General features: G+C 44.3%; 1 protein-coding gene across 1 annotated transcript in view; it reads right to left on the bottom strand.

The window, feature by feature from the left end:
- Positions 1-661: 661 nt before the first annotated feature.
- The window catches only part of LOC112462475 (Krueppel-like factor 6), a 315,191-nt gene continuing 297,409 nt past the window's right edge, over positions 662-18,443 (bottom strand). The window contains exons 3-6 of the mRNA XM_025028273.1: positions 18,034-18,273; positions 17,181-17,392; positions 16,192-16,418; positions 662-1,804 (exon numbers count right to left, since the gene is read on the bottom strand). Of these exons, the coding sequence (XP_024884041.1) occupies positions 1,629-1,804; positions 16,192-16,418; positions 17,181-17,392; positions 18,034-18,273 (855 nt within the window). The 3' untranslated portion in view covers positions 662-1,628. The remainder of the gene's footprint in view (positions 1,805-16,191; positions 16,419-17,180; positions 17,393-18,033; positions 18,274-18,443) is intronic.

Here is an 18,443-nt window from a genome sequence, read left to right as displayed (position 1 = left end):
AAAGCGAAACCCGCATTTATAAGCTTCTTTGCGAGCGGGCGGCGGTAGCGCGGCGGTGGAATCGGCGGCGAGCCGCGTTGTAATTCGCACTGTAAATTCAGGATTAGCACCCGGCACAGCGAATCTTCGTTGCCGTCCGAAACTGGTCGAAATCACGTATTCAATTACCACGCGTCGCGTCCGCCTCGACTCTCCGGCTGCGTGAGAGTGCGGTTTCGATACCTACGTTCGAGGAAGATATCGCCGGCGCGGTATTGCGAACGCCACGTGCATGTTTTTAGTCGCGAATGTCTTCGCAGAGAGTTCCTGAAAGAAAAAGCAAGAGAAAGGAAATAACGTTTGGCACCGACAGTTTGCATTATTGTCCTCGCGAAATCTACGTTTTTCTCTATTTTTTTTTAGTGCACGCGCGACGGCGCTCGCGATACCCGGGCGCATCTCGATATCGGTAAATGCGACAACCCGTTGGATTCGTCTTGGAAAAGATAAACAGTTTGTTCCGCGATACATATACTATATATATAGTTGGAGCGGGTGTGTGTCTTTTATTTAACATTACAATTCTCTTTTGCTTCCTCATAGAGGAAGTTTTGTTTTCGTAAAAAAAAAAAAAAAAAAAAAAAATTCTGAATGTGTTCAGAATGTTCTAAAACGTCGAAAAATTGCAATTTTAAAAAATGTATGTATGTATGTATGTATGTGTGTGTGTATGTGCCAAATTTATTTTTTTATCGCGAATGAACATTCACCCGTGCCGTGCGCCATTGAGGATCGGCGAAAACTTTAGGCTTTCTCCAGTCAGCTTCTCGCTTCTCGAAGACCTCCGGTGGCTAAAGTCGCAGCTTGAAATCTTCGACGGTAGCGCTGATCTTAGAATGTAACGAATTGGCAGTGATTGACGTCTCTCGTGCGAGACTTCCCCGGCGACTTCTTTGTTCGGCAACTTCCCCGGAGGTCCCCTCTTTTATATTACATTGGTAGCAATCTCTCTTCCGGATCACTGCTGACCGTCGACGTTTCCGTCTCCTCAAATTCGCGCGAGTTAACGGGATCGAAAATTTGTCTCGCGCGATTCCTTTGGCTCTTAAAGACAAATGTCGTTGATTTACTTATTTTTCTCCTTTTGATCTTACAGAGCATTTCGCAGGAAATGCACGTCGTTATGCACGTGACTCTTTGGACTTCGATGAAGCGTTACTCTATAACACGTTCATCTGACTGCTCATCAAGCCTTCTTCCGAATCGTCCCTGTCGATCGTTTTAGACATAAACTCGATCTTCGATTGTCTCCAAACAGCGTCTCGCTAATCATCGATCTCCTCAAGTGACCCTCGAAAACGGGTTTTCCGTCAATGACGGAGTCTGACGAATCTCGAATACCTAATACAGCTACTTTCGTAGAATCTCTCTCTCTCTCTCTCTCTTGATGTTTGTTCATCAAGCTTAGGCGTTCGATACTCAATCGCCTTCTACTTGCAGCGTACTACTAGGTGACCTCGGAAAATGCTAGATCGCGTGAATTTCGCCGTGCAAATGAAGATCTCCGCGATCTTTTACGAGGAAGAGGTCTCGACGGTCTCAACCGCGGAGTGCGACGCACGGCTGCGACCGCTCGCGGTGACGATTGATTACACGTGTCTCTTCATGTGGAGAGCTAGATGGTCGCTGCGGGAGAAGCATCGGTCGCAATGCCGGCACTTGAACGGCTTCGCGCCGGTGTGCTTGCGGTAATGGCGCGTCAATTCGTCCGAACGCGCAAATCGCCATTCGCAGCCCTCCCAGCTGCACTTGTACGGCTTTTCCCCTGAAACAGAAGAAAAGAGGAGCCACGTTAGCAAATCCGATAGGGCGGTTTAATCACAGAACGTCTCCGATGAGTCAGTTCATAAAATTCTAATCGGTGTAAGACGCATTTTAACGCCCACGTGATCGTAGAACGTTTTCGATGAGTCAGTTCATGAAATTCTAATCGGTGTAAAACGCATTTTAATGTTTATGATATATCATTGATACCAAAAATAAATAGACATTTTCAATAAGATTTAGAAGTAATACAAAGTTCAATAATAATTTTGTAACATATTTAATACAGTAATAGACAAAATAAAAAAAGTAAAATTTCATAGATTTCAGAAATTAACAAAAACTAATATTAAAGATAAATCAGCGAATACTCTTCATCAAGCTTTTAATTTACAAATTTATAATAAATTACAAGTAGGTAATAAATAGTAAGTAGATCTTTTCGCTTTCAGAAGATTACGAGTTAGTATCTTTCTGAACCGTGGAACATTATACCGAATTTGCTATAAATCACATATGTCTAGTTTCGGCAAACTGCCATTATCAATCGGCAGTTTGCGCAGAACATGATGCTGGATAATGTCGCCGTTTGTACAGAGATAAGCGGAACCACAGAGTATCAGTCTCCTACTTGAGAAAGCTCGTTCGTTCAATGTTACGATCCAGGCACCGTAGGGGCTTCCTTGATCGTAGAACAGTAAACGTACCGCGATAGGCATAAGCTTAGAGCAAGAGCGATTCAATAGATTTCCACGCGATGATACGAGAATTGGACGTTATTATCCTCCTAAACAGACTATCAAAGACAATGAGTGGTATATCTAATCGTCGTTAACTGCGACGAAACGCCGGCGATGGGAATCGTGTCCAACTGTCGGCACAATAGCAACCACAGGTTGGACGGCGATACAAATCCCCGTGTCGCAAATCCGAGGTAATCCCCTGGGATTCGCGCGGCGATTGAATCTGATTTAAAAACCTATATAACCCTGAAAAATCCGCCCGTGTTCGCCCGCTGCTGATTAACGACACGTGAGAGAAAAATCAGAGACCGAAAAACACGTGTGATGCGACTGCATGCTGAGACGGAGAACCGCGTTACCGCCTCGTCAGGCGGAAGGAGATACCGTGTGTTATTAAGCCCGTAAATAATCTATTCGGTAATATAGAAGGCGGCTGACGTTGATGAGGCCACGGTGGAGAAGAGACAATACGAGGTCACCACCTGTGGCGCGATGTTAGCGAGATTAACAAGCTGAGGGAGTTTCGCAGCACGGAAAGAGAAGCGGGTTGAGGTAGGGACGGGAGGGTCGAATCAGAGGCAGGAACGTATTGTGAACCCCATACCAGCTGGTAAATCGTGGCCTGTCGGGGAAAGGGTGACTGGCGTCGCGCCGCCCTCGCCGACGTAGGTATTACGATTCATCGACCTCGCAATAACGATTTCTTTTACATATATGCTTTAATACCGACCCGCGCACTGTTCTCTTTCGTTTAATTCTTCGTGTGCATCGGATAATATTCTTGATTGTCGAGTAATCTTTCGCAGATAAGTTGAGAAGCACATACGAGTTAATTCCGCCATTTATGACGCATCTCGAAATATGAAGACAAGATCCGTGAATATTTATGTAACAAAACATTTGTAATAAACGAAATAGTAGATTATCTCTGGTGAATAAATCTCTCAAGGAGTAATGAAAAATTATGGCTCTGCAAAAAGGCTACAAGCGAGGGCTTTGTCTTCCTGATTTAAACTTTCCGAGTGTCCGCGTGCAGACGTGTCTCTTGTCGCGATCTAGATACGTCCGTTGTAAAGTACTTTGAGCTCGCACTGAAATACGATCTTCTATTATTTTTGTCAAGGCACGAAATTTGTCGGGCATATCCGACTGCATCTAGGAACTGATGCGCGAGTATATTTCACAACACCGCCGTCGAGATAAAAGTAATACAAATGTGTGTATAAAACCCCGAAGAGAAACGTTTAACACGTCGCCTGCCCTCCCGCGGTTCTCATAAATCCGAAAAAGAGGCGGAATCCTCAACTCCACAAAGTGCTGTTTTTAGATTGCCGTGTCTGTTTCTGTTTGCGAGTTTGCGTATAAAAGGCACGGTTGTAATTTAAATGTAGTGTTTTCTCATCCGTGTAACGCGCTGCGCCTGAAAAAGTAGATGTAACAGATTGCAACGTGATTTCAGTCATGTCTTGATGAAGACATTTTCCGCGCGTCGCGCACGATCAGTATTTAAAAAAAAAATGGAAAAGATACTAAACTATGTAATCTAAAACATCCCAATAACATCCACTAATGTGTGTTTACACGATAATTAATATCATTTCTTAGTTGTTAACAGTGTGACCGATATTACGTTCTAAAGAAATGTAAAGTAGAAAGAAGCATCTTTTTAGCTTTTTATTTGCAAAGATATATTGTCCTCTGCATCGTAACACAATATAGACTTATTCTAAATATATAAATATTAATACATATAGTTGCAAGTTTAGTTTTTCTGGCAAAGAAACATTTAAAAAATATATATGTATAAAAGATAATTAAATTTTCGAAAGCCTACACCTGCCCTCGACTACGCAATCACAATGACTGGTGCAACTGACGTTTCCCCGAACGACTTTCCACATCCTACGAGAGAAGGAGGAGGAGGAGGAAGAGGGAACGAACGGAAAAAAATTTACACCGCGTTTCGGTCTCTTTCAAAGTTGTTCCGAGGGGGTACTAGCGGGAACCCCTCTTCTCCACTGAGTCTTTCATCCCCGGTAGGAGGTGACGACGACAAATCCAGCCGGGACGTGGCGACGCATAACCAAATCCGTCCATCCCCCCCCCCCGTTACTCCACCATCTGCACCCACCCTCGACTGTTTCCGGCGCCTCCGCCAACGACACCCGACATTCTACGAGGCCGCGACTCTGCGGAAAATACGGCACACGTACTTGACGTACCTCACACCGTTCATCCATCTCACCCTTTCGCCCCTCGCGCGTTTCGAGAAAACCAACCTCCGGATACCATCCGCTCCCCTTGCCGTCTCGCTGTCCTCCGCAGCCAGCTAGAGAAATGGTGACACGAATGTACCGCCTGGGCCCCTCCGCGAGGGCAGGAATTGCGAACTTGCGTCGGGGAGAAATTCCGGGGACGATAAGAATAAACCGCGACGGAGTGGAAGGTGCCGACGGCGCATGTATTACAAGTGGCCTGGCTGGGCGAAGAGAAAAATTGTCGTCGACTCCACGGACTGTTGGATCGCGGTGGCGACGAGAGGACACTTGTCTCTCGGCGGTAAAGTTTCACAAGGTGTCGACTCAGCGTGATTGCAATTATCGATCTACATTGAATTCACGCCACAGTCTACCTACAGAATATTTATTGTTGTATACATTCGGATAAATAAGAAAAATCAAACAACTGTTATATTACTCTTTATCTATTAACATTGCGAATAGGATTTAACGAAGTAACATCTATTTTTGCCCATATATTTACCAATAGCATCTTATCGCTGCAGCCTCAGTAACGAGAACTGTCATAGCTCTCACTGTACGATAACGAGGAGCCGATTGTTCGTTCGAGGAACCATCGGGAAACGAGAGAAAGAACAAATGCGTATACGCGAATGTTGGAGCGTACGCGCTCGCGGAGCTAACGAAATTTTTTTGCAAAAATCCCGTGCGCGACCGCGCGTGCGCGCGCGTAATGTTCGATTTCATGGGCGAATTAAATTTTGCGTAGCCATGGCGACCATGGCGTAACGCTTTACACGACCGCAGGCGTTTATCGCGAACGCGTGCCCCGTCTGGCCCGTTCGACGCGCATGGGCATATCACAGCGCGGGTCGGAATACACGCGAAACGACATGTAGGTACGTGCAACGGGCATTGCGCATTTTATCGCCGCATAATGGCCTCCCGGCGGTTCGTTACCACCTACGTAATAAAGCCATATTAAACAAGCTTAACGCGTTAAACTCTCTCGTCTCGTCCCACCTTCTCGTCCCCTTCGCGCGTGTCGACAACGAATGTTGCTAAACGACGCGGTATGGAAAGCCGCACTCGCACCCTCGCCCGCGTCGTTCTAGATATTTTTAAGCGCGCGCATCGGGATACATTTACTTCTTCTCCCATCCTTCGTTATGTTGATAGCAAGAGATAAAGCGGAAATTATTTTCTACGAGAGAAAATTACGCATTAATTGTACCATGGTTCATGCCTTTGCGTTTAATGTTTAATCTTTTGGATTCTCGTATCTGGTTCAGTTAAAAAAAAAATACGTTAAATATTTTCCAAAAATAATAAATGACAAGTAACTTTAGAATAATTACCTATGTGCAGAAAAGATAAAAAATTAATCTAAAATTAATTTTTAAAGAAGCGAATTGTGAGGAAAGATACTAAGATTATTGCAAAACTTACTTTCATATTACTTTCGGTATATTGCAGCAGCCATTCTGCCATAGTCAGCTTTTGTCGACGTACATTCTCATGCAACGTTAAACGTTAAGTCATTAATTTACGCTAGCATATAATAGATTTAGACGGGTTGATGATTTCAGCCGTTTGCATACCGTGTTATACATAAACGCCACGAAACTAATGCGATTAGTTTATACCTTGCGCGAAACGCATAACATATTAGATATTGTTTACCATGAATATAACGCATAAAATCATCAATAGCTTCGATTGGCGAAATATATCAGAAATTCGTCGAAACGAGACGTAATGCAATTATGAGCCCTTGAAGAGGCCGTTTTGTCTCGTTTTGATAACTGGATCCTGCATATGCGATATAAGCAATATTATTATTAGAGAACAATGCACGTTCCTGTAATCAGCGTTTTATTATCGTATAACTCGCCTTGTTGTCGACGGTGCTTCGCCGTTTCCACGTAATAGAGCGGTATTAAACAAGTAGACTTAACTCCGTTAAAACATCCCCGACGCATTCTTTTTCATCCCTCTGCACTTCTTTATCTGCCCAAGCGGATGCAACTGACAAAACAAATGACAATGCGTCGGTGCATGTCCTTGATAATTATTTTTACTCGCAGCCTTGACAATTAAATTAATAATCGTCGAGATATCAAAGCGACAATGTGCCTGTGCACTTTCCGTTTCATCAGCTTAATAACGCAAACTTACGTCACTACTTTTTATTCATAGAACTTTAGCATGAATCGAGATACCAATGCGAATGTCATTAACTGCAATAAATTCACAGTATGATACATAAATCTGATTAAGTCAAATCTGGTTTAATTTTTTAAAATTTCTCTTAAACTACTCTGGAAAAGGTAATTTTCAAGCGCACAAGAATTTTAAAAGTGCGATACTTAAATTATTACGCCGAGCACGTGTTACCCTTCTGTTCTTATCCCAATAAACATTATCTCGCAGAGAGAAGGCCGTCAGGAAACACGCAAAAATATCGGCTTTTACCTTTGCATGTAAACGAGTCGGAATACCGAATCGTCCTAAGTCTAAAAACGCGGCACGCTCGCGTGCTCGTGAATAACGAAGTTAGCGTCTCGTCGCGCCTTATACGGTATGCCAGAGCGTTCTTTCCGGCGGAAGGGCGATTTTTCTATGTCCTCCCTCCCGCCAAGGACGACGACGTTACACCGGCGGGGGTCCGGGCGGGCGGGTCGGTATTGCGTCGATATGTCAGTCCGTCCTGGCAACGTGTGCTCGTCGTCTTTGCATTTTATTAAGTCCGCCGCCGGCGAGGATGTATAGGGTACCTTCCGTCATGTCGCCGAGGGATAGGACAACCGGAATTTATGGGCGAGGATTCCGCCCCTGAGTCCGCCTTTTACATCCGAGGACATTTTGCGCGAAAACGTTTCGGCGAATAGCGCGCGTCTAATACCCGAGGCCATCGCGAGCACCCGCGTGACGGATCGCTCGAGGGACGGCCGACTCGAGATTTTTCCTCGTGGCTCCCTGGAAAACTCACCAAGTCGCGGGCTCGAGCGTTACTTCCCCCCCGCGATACTTATCGCCAGCGACTTCGCAGACGAGTTCCCTTCACGAACGTTTCTCGTTACTCGCAAATGAACTTTGCGAGCGATCGACGGCCGTCGATCGATCTACTTTTGCTTGAAACGACGTCGTATAGAAAACTTCTATTCGGGACAGAAACGTATCGAATTTCGGCACCGCGAAATAACTTGGCTGTCGAATGATTCTAAATTACGTAAAACCAATGATTGCGGAAAATTGACTCTTTACGATATTGGGCTTTTTACCGAACTGCAAAGTAGAAATGAACTGAGAAGTTTCGATCACGACATATGTTGCGCACTTCCGTTATTCCTTCTCAGAATTTAATGTCAAATAAGTTTGCTACGGCTTAATATATTTCTCGCTATACGCGATGTCAACGTATAACTTTTCGTGTTTTATCGATCTTACAAATAGGCAACGACTTTGAACGAATAAATTCTCCATTTTCTGTTCTCGAATTCCAGTTTTAGGGGGAAATACGTTGAAAACTTATCTTTTCAGAAAGAAACGGTCGTCACCGCGAGCGAGTAAGAAAGAGGAACGCTTTCTTCGGAGAAATATCGTACGCTATAAAAGAGGAAATGCAAGGTATCTCTTTTACAAAAAGATTTTGCTTCATGCCCCCTGGGAAGAGAGATACGATTTTCTGGCACTGCCAGCATAGTACTCGTACTTTACATTAGTCGCTTTTATGCACCTCGCGTTTCGCGTGCAATCTGAGGAATTCCTCGTAGTGACGCGTATCAAATTACGAGACGTATTGCACCCGTTTCTTTTTCGCATACCGAATTTCGGCGGAGCACGGCCCTCTTTTTTTCTTGCAGGACAAGGCAAGGATAGAAACCAACCTCCCTGTTGTCGGAATGAAAAACGGTGGGAGCAAGAAAGAGAGGGTTTTCCTTTCAAGAAATATTGTGCGCTATAAAGGAGAAGATACGCTTGTACTTTATTCACAAAAAGATTTTCATTGCCCCCGCCGGCGAAGGAGATGAGATTTTCTGATAGAGCGGCGGAGGGGGGGGGGTTCTTTTGCATATTCAAAGGTGTTCTACGCGCGAAATCTTTCGGTATCTAATGGCGCGAGGCCTTCGACGCATTTGCGAAAATTCAATCGAACGCAATCGCGAGATTGACCCGCTTGAATGATAAACAAAGCACATTCGGTAATATTGAACGTTTCGACAGATATTGTATTGCGCGATAAGGATCGTTTCTGCTTTAAAGAAACGCATGGTTAATTTTTTACCGGGGAAAAAGAGAGAGATGTTCAGTGAACTACTCTGCGATTAGAGTACCGAATTCTGGTTTGCATCCAAAAATACTTGGCAAGGAGAAGTTTCTTGTTGTGAGAGCGTTTAATATATCAGAGACCATCCTACAGGACCGCGTGATAGATCGTTCGAGGGACGACCGGCTAGACGTTCCCGACGTAAGAAAGGGTCCGCGGAAAACAGCGCAGTTACCCCTACCTACGAAGGGGGATGACATTTTATTTTTTTCGACATTCCACTTCGGGGAGGATAGTCTGGGATCCTTCTCGAGGATCGCATAGGGGTCCGAGAGGAAATTTTACGAAGCGCGATATCGCTTCATACTCAGTTTTGAACAGGCGGATTTTGCGAACGACGTTGTTCTTGCCGGTACGAGATAGCAGCGTTATAGAAATGATAAATGAGAGATTTCATCCGGAAGTATCGCATGGTGAAAATGGGCGTGCGAAACAAAACGCGGTAAAATAAAAAGAAACTCGCACACTCGGGAATCGATCACGTTTTTCAATTTATTTATTATTTTTCGTTATATTAAATCGTATGTAAATTATATGCGCAGAAATCAAGACAATTACAATTTGTATAATTTATATAATCGTCCGCACAGGGATTCTCTTATGTTTTACCCTTTTCCTTTGAATTTATTTAAAACAGAGGTTTTTAGTTTTACCATTAACATAAAGTCACGAAACCACAGATAATCGTATAGGTAATAAAAAATGACGCATGCGAGTAAGAGATATCGCAAGTGTCGAGAGATATAAAAATTCCGCGAGACCCTTTACAGCCTCACTTTTTGAGACCTCGTCTCCGTGACGCATGTATAAAAGATTTTCATCGCGTGTCGCGAAACTGCCGGATATGCGATTCGCATTTCGCGTGTTGTGAAGTGCGGTTACGCTGTCAACCGAAGCGAGAACTTTGACGACGTTTCCAATTGTTTGCGGTACATAACCCCCGTCGCGGCAGACGGGTCTAACTTTGGCGCGATCATGTGTTTCGAACAGTGCCCGAGGTGCAAATCGATGTGTGTGCTGCACATGTGTGCGTAGAGGAGCGCATAGTCGCTTCGGGGTGAGCGCGTGTACAATATATACGTTATGCAAACTTTTGCGTAAATAATACGTAAGTAATCGAGGAAATGATCTGCGCGATGTGCCAATACAAACATCGGAATATTCTACTAGGATCTAATTGAACACTATTACCGATATCGTTGAAAGCAGCCTGCCAATTTCGTTCAAATATTTCGTAATTCGAAACGTAACGTGAAAGCATCAACATCGTGTTTGCAATAAAACGTTCCTATTGGTATTCTTTTATTACAACATACGCGCAATCCAGATTCGCCAGCAAGTTTCCATCGCGAATCTCTAGAAATAAAGTCTGAAAAAAAAAAAGAAAACGATTCGCTTCCACTGACTTGGCGCAACAAAGCTTTTCAAAGAATCGCGAAGCGTTTTATTGCTACTGATACTCGAATTACACGCAATAATCGATTAACTTCCAGTGCACCCATAACGGTTCGTTCGCGATAAAACGCGCTCCAATATAAAATAGACGACTTCCCCCGTGTAATTAATCCTGAATTAATTTCGTTGACCTCGATTGACCTAAATTTAGCGGTGAAGCTAACTCTCTCTCTCGGGTACACGATCGCGATCCGGTTGCGACTTTCCAGCTGCGAAAATCGATGGCTGTGCCGTGTATCGCATTGGAACACCACGGCACGTTGGCAACATCTAAGATTTAACATCGACGAAATATAGAAGGGAAAGGGGAAGATCACTTACAACCACAGGCGCCTGCGGTCTCTCGTAGGAGAGGGGGAAACTCGGGAGATGCAGCTGAGACTTTGAGCTTGCGGTTTAAACGTAAGAGGAGACGTGTTCAATCGCGCAGATGCACTTGGCTCGCGGGAATACGACGACTACGACGACGACGACAACGAAGAAGAAAGCGGACGGTGTGTCGCCGAGTTCAGTTTCTCGAACCATTATTTACGAATCGCATTACCGCGATGCACCGCGACCAGAAACTTTTAGTAATGGAGTTACGGGGCTCGACGACGTGCCGCTTACCATGCCCCCGCAAACGCGCTCGTCTCTTCGAATCAATGTACCGACAAATTTCGGATCACCGTCGCGACGCGAGTTGTTCCTGCGTGCACCGGCATACGATGTGTCTCTGCGACGACAAATAACAGGCTCGTTTATATGCGAAATGGCACCGCCGCGTAAATCACGCGCTGAGGATATCGTCCGATGCCCATATCGCACATAAGCAATGTAGACGAGGAATATGCACATCGATATATTAATATCGTCTATATATACATTACGGATTACTTTTATTTATATTTTTGCCAAGAATTTATGTATATTTTACATACAACTGTTGCGCTTATCTCGTAAATCAGTCTTTTTTTAATGAGCATATCGAGATCGACATAAATATTATACTTTAAATAATCCAAATATTAAAATGAGAGAAAGTAGCAACCGTAGCGACAAGTAGCGACATAATTAATGTTGTAAAAGAAAAGCAATATATTTCCTATGCAAACGGTGGAAACTTAAGAAAGTCGTTCCACCGTTTCGCAAATTTATTTCTTGCTTTATTGTAATGTTTTAACCGGGGCGATTGTAACGCCGCGCTCGTTTCTTTCGCGCTTCGGACCATTCGCCAGGCATAAATCACGGATATCCGTTTGCGCGGAAATGCGCTGGATTTATGGTTAATTCGATTATACCGCCCTACCAACGCTGGATACCTTCGGGTCCCCATTGTTCGCGGGATACACCGACACGTCTAAGGAGAAATGCAAAAGTAATGTATATAAGCAGACTGTTTTCGACAGCGCGGATTCATCGTCGCGAGTTACGTTGATAAATAAGTTCCTGGGGCCGCTCGTTCCATTCTTCGTTTGATTTAAGATCGCGGAAAGCTGTGCGTCTCTAAAGCGCTCTCATGTTAAATTATTATACTTTGGCTGACCTACTTCGATCTCCGTACGTAATCTCGGGGCTCACTCCCTTCGATCGCAACTGCCTCTCCCGTATCCCTCGATCCGTTAAAGCAAAGTTTTCAATCGTGTATGAATATATATATACGTGAAATACGTATTATCATCTTCGAGTCATTTATATCCCCATTCTCGTCTTCTCCATTCTTCGCACTCAAAAATATTATAGAGGAAAATATATCTTTGATAATGCGATAAGAAAAGGTGCAGTCTCTGCATGACATTGAAAATCGGTTTTATTAAATTATCTTATTTCGTTATTTGCATAAGCGTATTTGATAACTTAATAAATTTATCAAGCGTTTATACAATGCGTACCGATAGAGGTTTCCTTCTGGAACAAATGTTTTCCTATTTTTTTCTTGTAGAGACCGAGGAATGCTAACGTTTCATTTCCTGCGCGAAATCGCGCGATTGTCGAGTGAGGTCAAAGAAGGAATAAAATCGCTCTTTCTCATACATGTTGACTATCCACTTTCCAGAACGAAGTGAAGGACTGTTAAGTGTCCCGGGCGAAGCGATCGGACTCTCGCATCGTCGAAGGATCAAAGTCCTGTCCGCGGCGCGCGACGCGAGAACAATGACGTTCGGAATGGAATTCCAGAACGGAAAGTCCCTGTAATTGGAAATCTCTCTCTTCCTATCCTTCCGTTCCTCTTTTCTCTCGACGCTATATATACAGCCGATGTGAAGCTGCGGAACGGCGATCGATAGTTCCTTGACACCCGTGGGAAAATCGGATACGAGAGTCCTGCAACACTCCCGCGCAGCGAGAGAAAGGAACCGCTCGGACAAGAACTTAATACGCGAGAAGGATAAGCACGATGAAAAAGAAGAATTAGTCCGGTTTTATTTTCGCGAAGATACTATGAGGCCAGAACAAAGAGTTTATCCGCGGAGGATTTTTCTTTCGGTATTATCATTCCCATAACCAGTCTTCCCCCCGGTTTTCTCTCTTTACGACTTATAATTAACGTAACTACGTAGGGCTTTCTTCTCATCGCGCATTACACAAATTCCGCGTAAATCTGTCTGCGCTGTGAGTGACAGTGAAAAATCGCGGCCGTTCGCGAAACGCTGCACTCCGCGCAAATTAACCTCTTTGCAAAAGGCCCAAATCCGTTAAACGTTTTAATTAACTTGCGGGTTTAAACAGTGTGATTTAAACGGCCGGTGAAAAACCACATTTCGCATCGGTGCGTAACGCAGACAAAAATGTAAAATTATCACGAAGTGCTGAACCGGCGAGATTCAAGATATTTCAAAACGTTTTCTCTCGCGCAAGCTGAGATCGTTGGTTTTAAACGAGCTTCGCGTGCAAAAATCAAATCTTGATAAATCGATGGTCATACTTGGTATTTAGCGATGACGCGTCTCGTCGCTTCGTTAGAAAGGAATTAGCAAGTGGATACGTTGATTGCTAAGTCGTTTAATCGGATCGCATCGTAGAATCGGTGCCAAGTCCGCCGTCTTTGAGAATAATGTGATCCGACGGATATAGATGGGCATGTTATTTCTGTCGTCGTTCTCGTCCTCGTCCTCGTCGTCAAATATAAGATCAGACTAAGGGACTAGATCTCCGCCGATCCTTCTCAGAATATCTACATATCGAGAAGCCCCTTCCCGAAGGGAAACTTCGCCGATGGAATTCGTAACGAACCTTCACGTTGTCGTCTCGCGATCGACGACTCGCTTCGTTTCGTGTCTCGCTACCACGAAGTCCTGTACGCAGGGTAATTAGATTCCGTCGAGTGAGATCAAAGTCTACCCGCCATTTCCATCCCCGCGAAAAGCTCCGCTCCCCGAAGTTTCTCGGTGCGGTCGTTTTTCTCCTGGCGGCGAACTCTCAGAGAGCGTGTCGCCGAACTTTTTCGATGACGAGATCGCGGCGGAAATCTCCTCATGCAGCGGATGGATGTAATCAATAAGTATGGAAGTATAGTCGCGCAATTGTTTCTATCTTAATATTCAAAGAAGATTCGTGAAGCTTATATATTTGAAATTTTTTTATGTCTTCTCAGTTCAACATGCTTCTTGAATAAAATTGATTGGATAATTTATGTATGGCTATAGTATGAAAAAAACATCTTTAAACATTTTTTAATATCTATAAAAGTATTATTTATACATATTGAAAATATTTTTGAAGAACCGTCATCTAACAAAAACAAATTACTATACTAGTACAGAATACTTCACTGACTATAGTTCACTTTTTCTACGATATAACTACGCCTTATTCAATTTCTTACAAGACGAGACATACAAAGACTGCATATTGACTATTTTATGATGAGGACGATAAGCGGATACAAAACAGAAAGAATTTTAAGAAAACCATTGTGCGACAGAGAGGCGTTTCAGTTTCCGAAGCATATACGTTCGATACTCGTATGTGACACCGTGAAGTACAGATTGAACAAAAGAAAAAAGACGGGCGAATCAGTACCTGAGGGCACAGTGCGCTTTTACACCTTTTTCACCGTAAATGTCTCGAGATAAACGTCCTACGACGAGCCGTCGTACATGTCGCGGCCGTCCGTCGTCTGGCGCAGCCGTTTCGCCGACAGGGGGATCCTTGTGTCAGGACGAATTCATAACAGAGTCATAATTGCGGGACGAGTCCCGCAGTATGCATAATCCCGTAGTTAGCAGTTCTGCTTAACGATCCGCGAGAAGCAATCCCGACGTACCTGCCATGGTGCAGGATGGAGGCGTCCCGGCCAACCCGTCCCTTATTACCACCCTCGCTTTCAGTCCCTCCACTCCCCCTCTTTCTCTCTCCTTCTTTCTCGTCATTTCCACAGTGTAGGGACCGTGCCTAAACTATACGCACGTAGAAGGACGAGGACACGTACCGCAGGGTACCGTACGTATGACTGGCGAAAACCGTAGGGCCTGAGTGTGACGCGACAAAAACCATGGATAAAGAGCAGGAGTCCGAGGATGAGGACAGGTCGCACTGGAAGAAGAGAGAAAGGCGAAAGGAGAGTTCGTTAATTACAATCTCTCCGCCTGCCACCGTTCACCGCAAGCGACCGCGAAAAGGATCGGAGGGAGGAAAGCGCGAAGACCCATGGCAATATCGCGTTCGGACAGTGACGCGCACCGTCAACGTGGATGGAAGTAATGAGACAGATATTGCCACTCTTTAAGGTGGAAGGAAACTTCATTCGTTTTATCGAAGCATAAAAATTTTAATCGACGAAGAATGATCGTTTTGTAAATTAGTATATACCAATTAAGTATATACTGGCGAGCATAGATAAAATTGCAATATAATTGACGTAAGTCGTATCTTAACAGAGCCATTTCGTCATTATTATTTTTAACGATTAGGTGATTATAAATTGATTATATTAAATTTATATAAATTTTACTGGCTTATTTTTCGTAATTGCAATAAGTGACGTGCTTTTGTTGATATTAAAGAATAGAGAAGTTAATGTGAAAAGTCAGATAGAAATACAAAAATTGACAATATAATACTACAAAATTGATACGTTAAATAAAACACGCTAAACAAGTTCAATTTACTCGTCGTACGTTACGTACCCCTTTCATTTTTGAAAGAATATATTTGCGAAAAGAGCACAAAAATGACAATAGCCAATTAGAGAAATATGCGATGTCGGGCGGATGTTTTGATTCTATCGGAGATAAATGCGTCAGAGTGCGCGCGAATGAGCGCTACATTTGTCTGCTTTGTTTCGTCAGCCAGATGCCATCTCGCGAGCGCGTCGACGCGAATAACGAAGCACTCTTAATTTGGCCCCGTAATTAATTATACTCCCGTTGTTCCCCGTAGCGGGGATTATCCGGCAGCGATTTGAAAAATTGGTTAAAACTCGCGCAAGTATTTATCACGCGTAACTCGTCGAACTAATCATAGTTCAGCTTTACCACTATAATTATTTGAATTCACAGTATTCACACGTGTCGTGTCGCGGCAGTCTATCGGATTATCTCGCGGTGACCGATTTGAGCCGACTAATTTATCGACAACCTCGATACACGCAGACCGGAGATCAACTATTAGGTAGATATAGCTGTATCAGCTCACTCACCCGTGTGCGTCCTTTGATGGGCCTTGAGATGCGAGCTCTTGGTGTACACCTTCTTGCACCCGGGGAATTGGCATTTGTGTATCCTGCGTTTCGTGTCGGGCGGACTGTGCTCGTTGCTCCTCGCGTGGTGCCTGTTAGCCACGGTGGTCGTGGCCGCGGTTGCGCCCGCGTGCGCGTGTTGCGTGCCGGCTACCGCGGGGAAGCCGTTCGCCGTGACGGAGATCAGTCTGCAAAAACGCGATTTGCTTGCTCTCATTTGGCCGGTACTTTAGCCTCATTGTAATTAGTTCGTTGCGCGCTGTCGAGGCGCGACATCCCGTAAAACGGAGCCCCGTGCGTGTCACGGGACTTGCCAGAGACCCCGGCCGGAGTTTAACACGCGCGAAATAGCGAGTAGCGTGATCGGTAGAATGTTGAGTAATCGGTGCACGTCTCGTGCTTTCAAAAGAAACGCGAGCGAATCGAGAAGAGCGCAATTCCGGCGACGGGTTAATGATGGATCGCGAGAGCGAATTGTTTTAAGTTTCTTACCCCGACCGTAGCGAGAACGTTCCGAGGCTACTTCCCGAACAACGTCAACTTTTTTTCAACGACCCCGCGTCTCTCTTTTTTTTCTTGTAAATTCCGTAGAAAATTGCCCGGGAACGAATTGGATGGGATAAGTCGACCCGGAAAGTACGGCCACTTTATGTCAGGTAATGCCAGTTGCAGTTAATCAAGATAATTTCCGAGCGAGAACGCTAACTATACGGCACATCCGTCTCTCGTAGGGCAAGTATCGCGTTTAGCCACTCTTTCAATTCTAAAGGCAATTAAGTTTTCATTAAGTAAGAATAGCAGCAACGAGAGAGGAGAACGTCAAAGAGGAAACCGCTGGTTCAGAAGCGGACGTTTCTTTTGCCCGACCTTTCATCACTGTAACGCGGAAAAAGGAAGAGCGTACGTACGATCGTTCAGCGGGGCAAAAACGCGAGTTTTACGACACTTACCTTGCGACACCCTGCGCGTTCCCGGCGGTAACCCTGACGATGGCACTCCTCCCGCCCGTGCCGTGAAGGTTGAGGTTGTGCACGTCGAGCATCGAACTCCCACTCGACGAGTGACTGGAGTTGGAATGACCTTGACCCGACCCGGGACTCGACGGCGGCGTCAGGATCTGACCTTCACTTTCGCACCCGCTGTCCTCCTCCTCCTCGATCTCCTGCGGCGGCAAAATTGCGCGCATTATGCAACGAGATTACGATTAATAACATAACGGGATTGATTGCATGGTCCGTGAGTCGCTGTCGGGGATTGTATTGGACTCGGACGGGTTTGCAGCAGACAAATAAACCGATGAGAATCGAATCGATATCGCGCGATCTTGCGAACTCGTTACGTTCAGTCTCGCTGCGTCGATGCAACATTGCGCGTTGAATCAGAAATTGTATTTGCGGGAAAGTGGTTTTAGTCGAATTTGAAAAAATATTTGGAAAGATGCGGTTGTCTTCACAAACAGTAGATGTATTTACAATAAATAAATCGGACGCTATTTACAACGTCCGCGATTTTCAGACTTCTCACGCTGAAATTAACTTTTAAAGTTTACAAAAGTTAATTGGATTTTAGAAAATATTTTCTGGAAATAAAATCCGGTACCAATTTTCAGAACAAAAATTCCGTCAGAATTTTTCGAAAATATTCTATTAATTTACTGTTATAAAACAAATAAAAAAATATTTCAACTTTGTATTTTTATTCGTGATTAATTATTTTTCTGATCAAGCGTGGATTTGTAGCTATCACAAATTCCAAGTGAAACATTATTAGTCGAAATCGCTAAGCCAATATAAACATACATACCTCATGCTCCTCATCCTCCTCAAGGTCTTCGCTCGGTTCTTTTTTAAGAATAAGCGCCGTACAAGACAGGGAGGGTGAACTGTCCCAGGACAGTGCTGAACACGCCGAACTCGCCGAGGACATCGATAAGGAGTCGAGGTGACGATCAAGATCCCTATCGCGGCCATTCTCGTTATGATCACCAGGACTGAATTTAATGTCGTCCAGACAGAGGGGATCTCTTTCGTCTGACGTCGTCACCTGATTTACAAAGAAGAAAAGCGTTTTAATTTCTTAAAAATATAAATCCCTTCTTTCGAACAATCCGAGGAGATAACACAGTTGTCAGTATTGTATTAAATATACATATAGGGGAGTAACGTATAAACAAAAATAAAGATTATTTATATAATATATCAGAGTTCGAACAG

Source organism: Temnothorax curvispinosus, unplaced genomic scaffold (genome assembly GCF_003070985.1).
Source record: "Temnothorax curvispinosus isolate PA1 unplaced genomic scaffold, ASM307098v1 QBEX01012454.1, whole genome shotgun sequence".
NCBI lineage: Eukaryota > Metazoa > Arthropoda > Insecta > Hymenoptera > Formicidae > Temnothorax > Temnothorax curvispinosus.
This window is presented reverse-complemented; position numbering and strand designations above follow the sequence as displayed.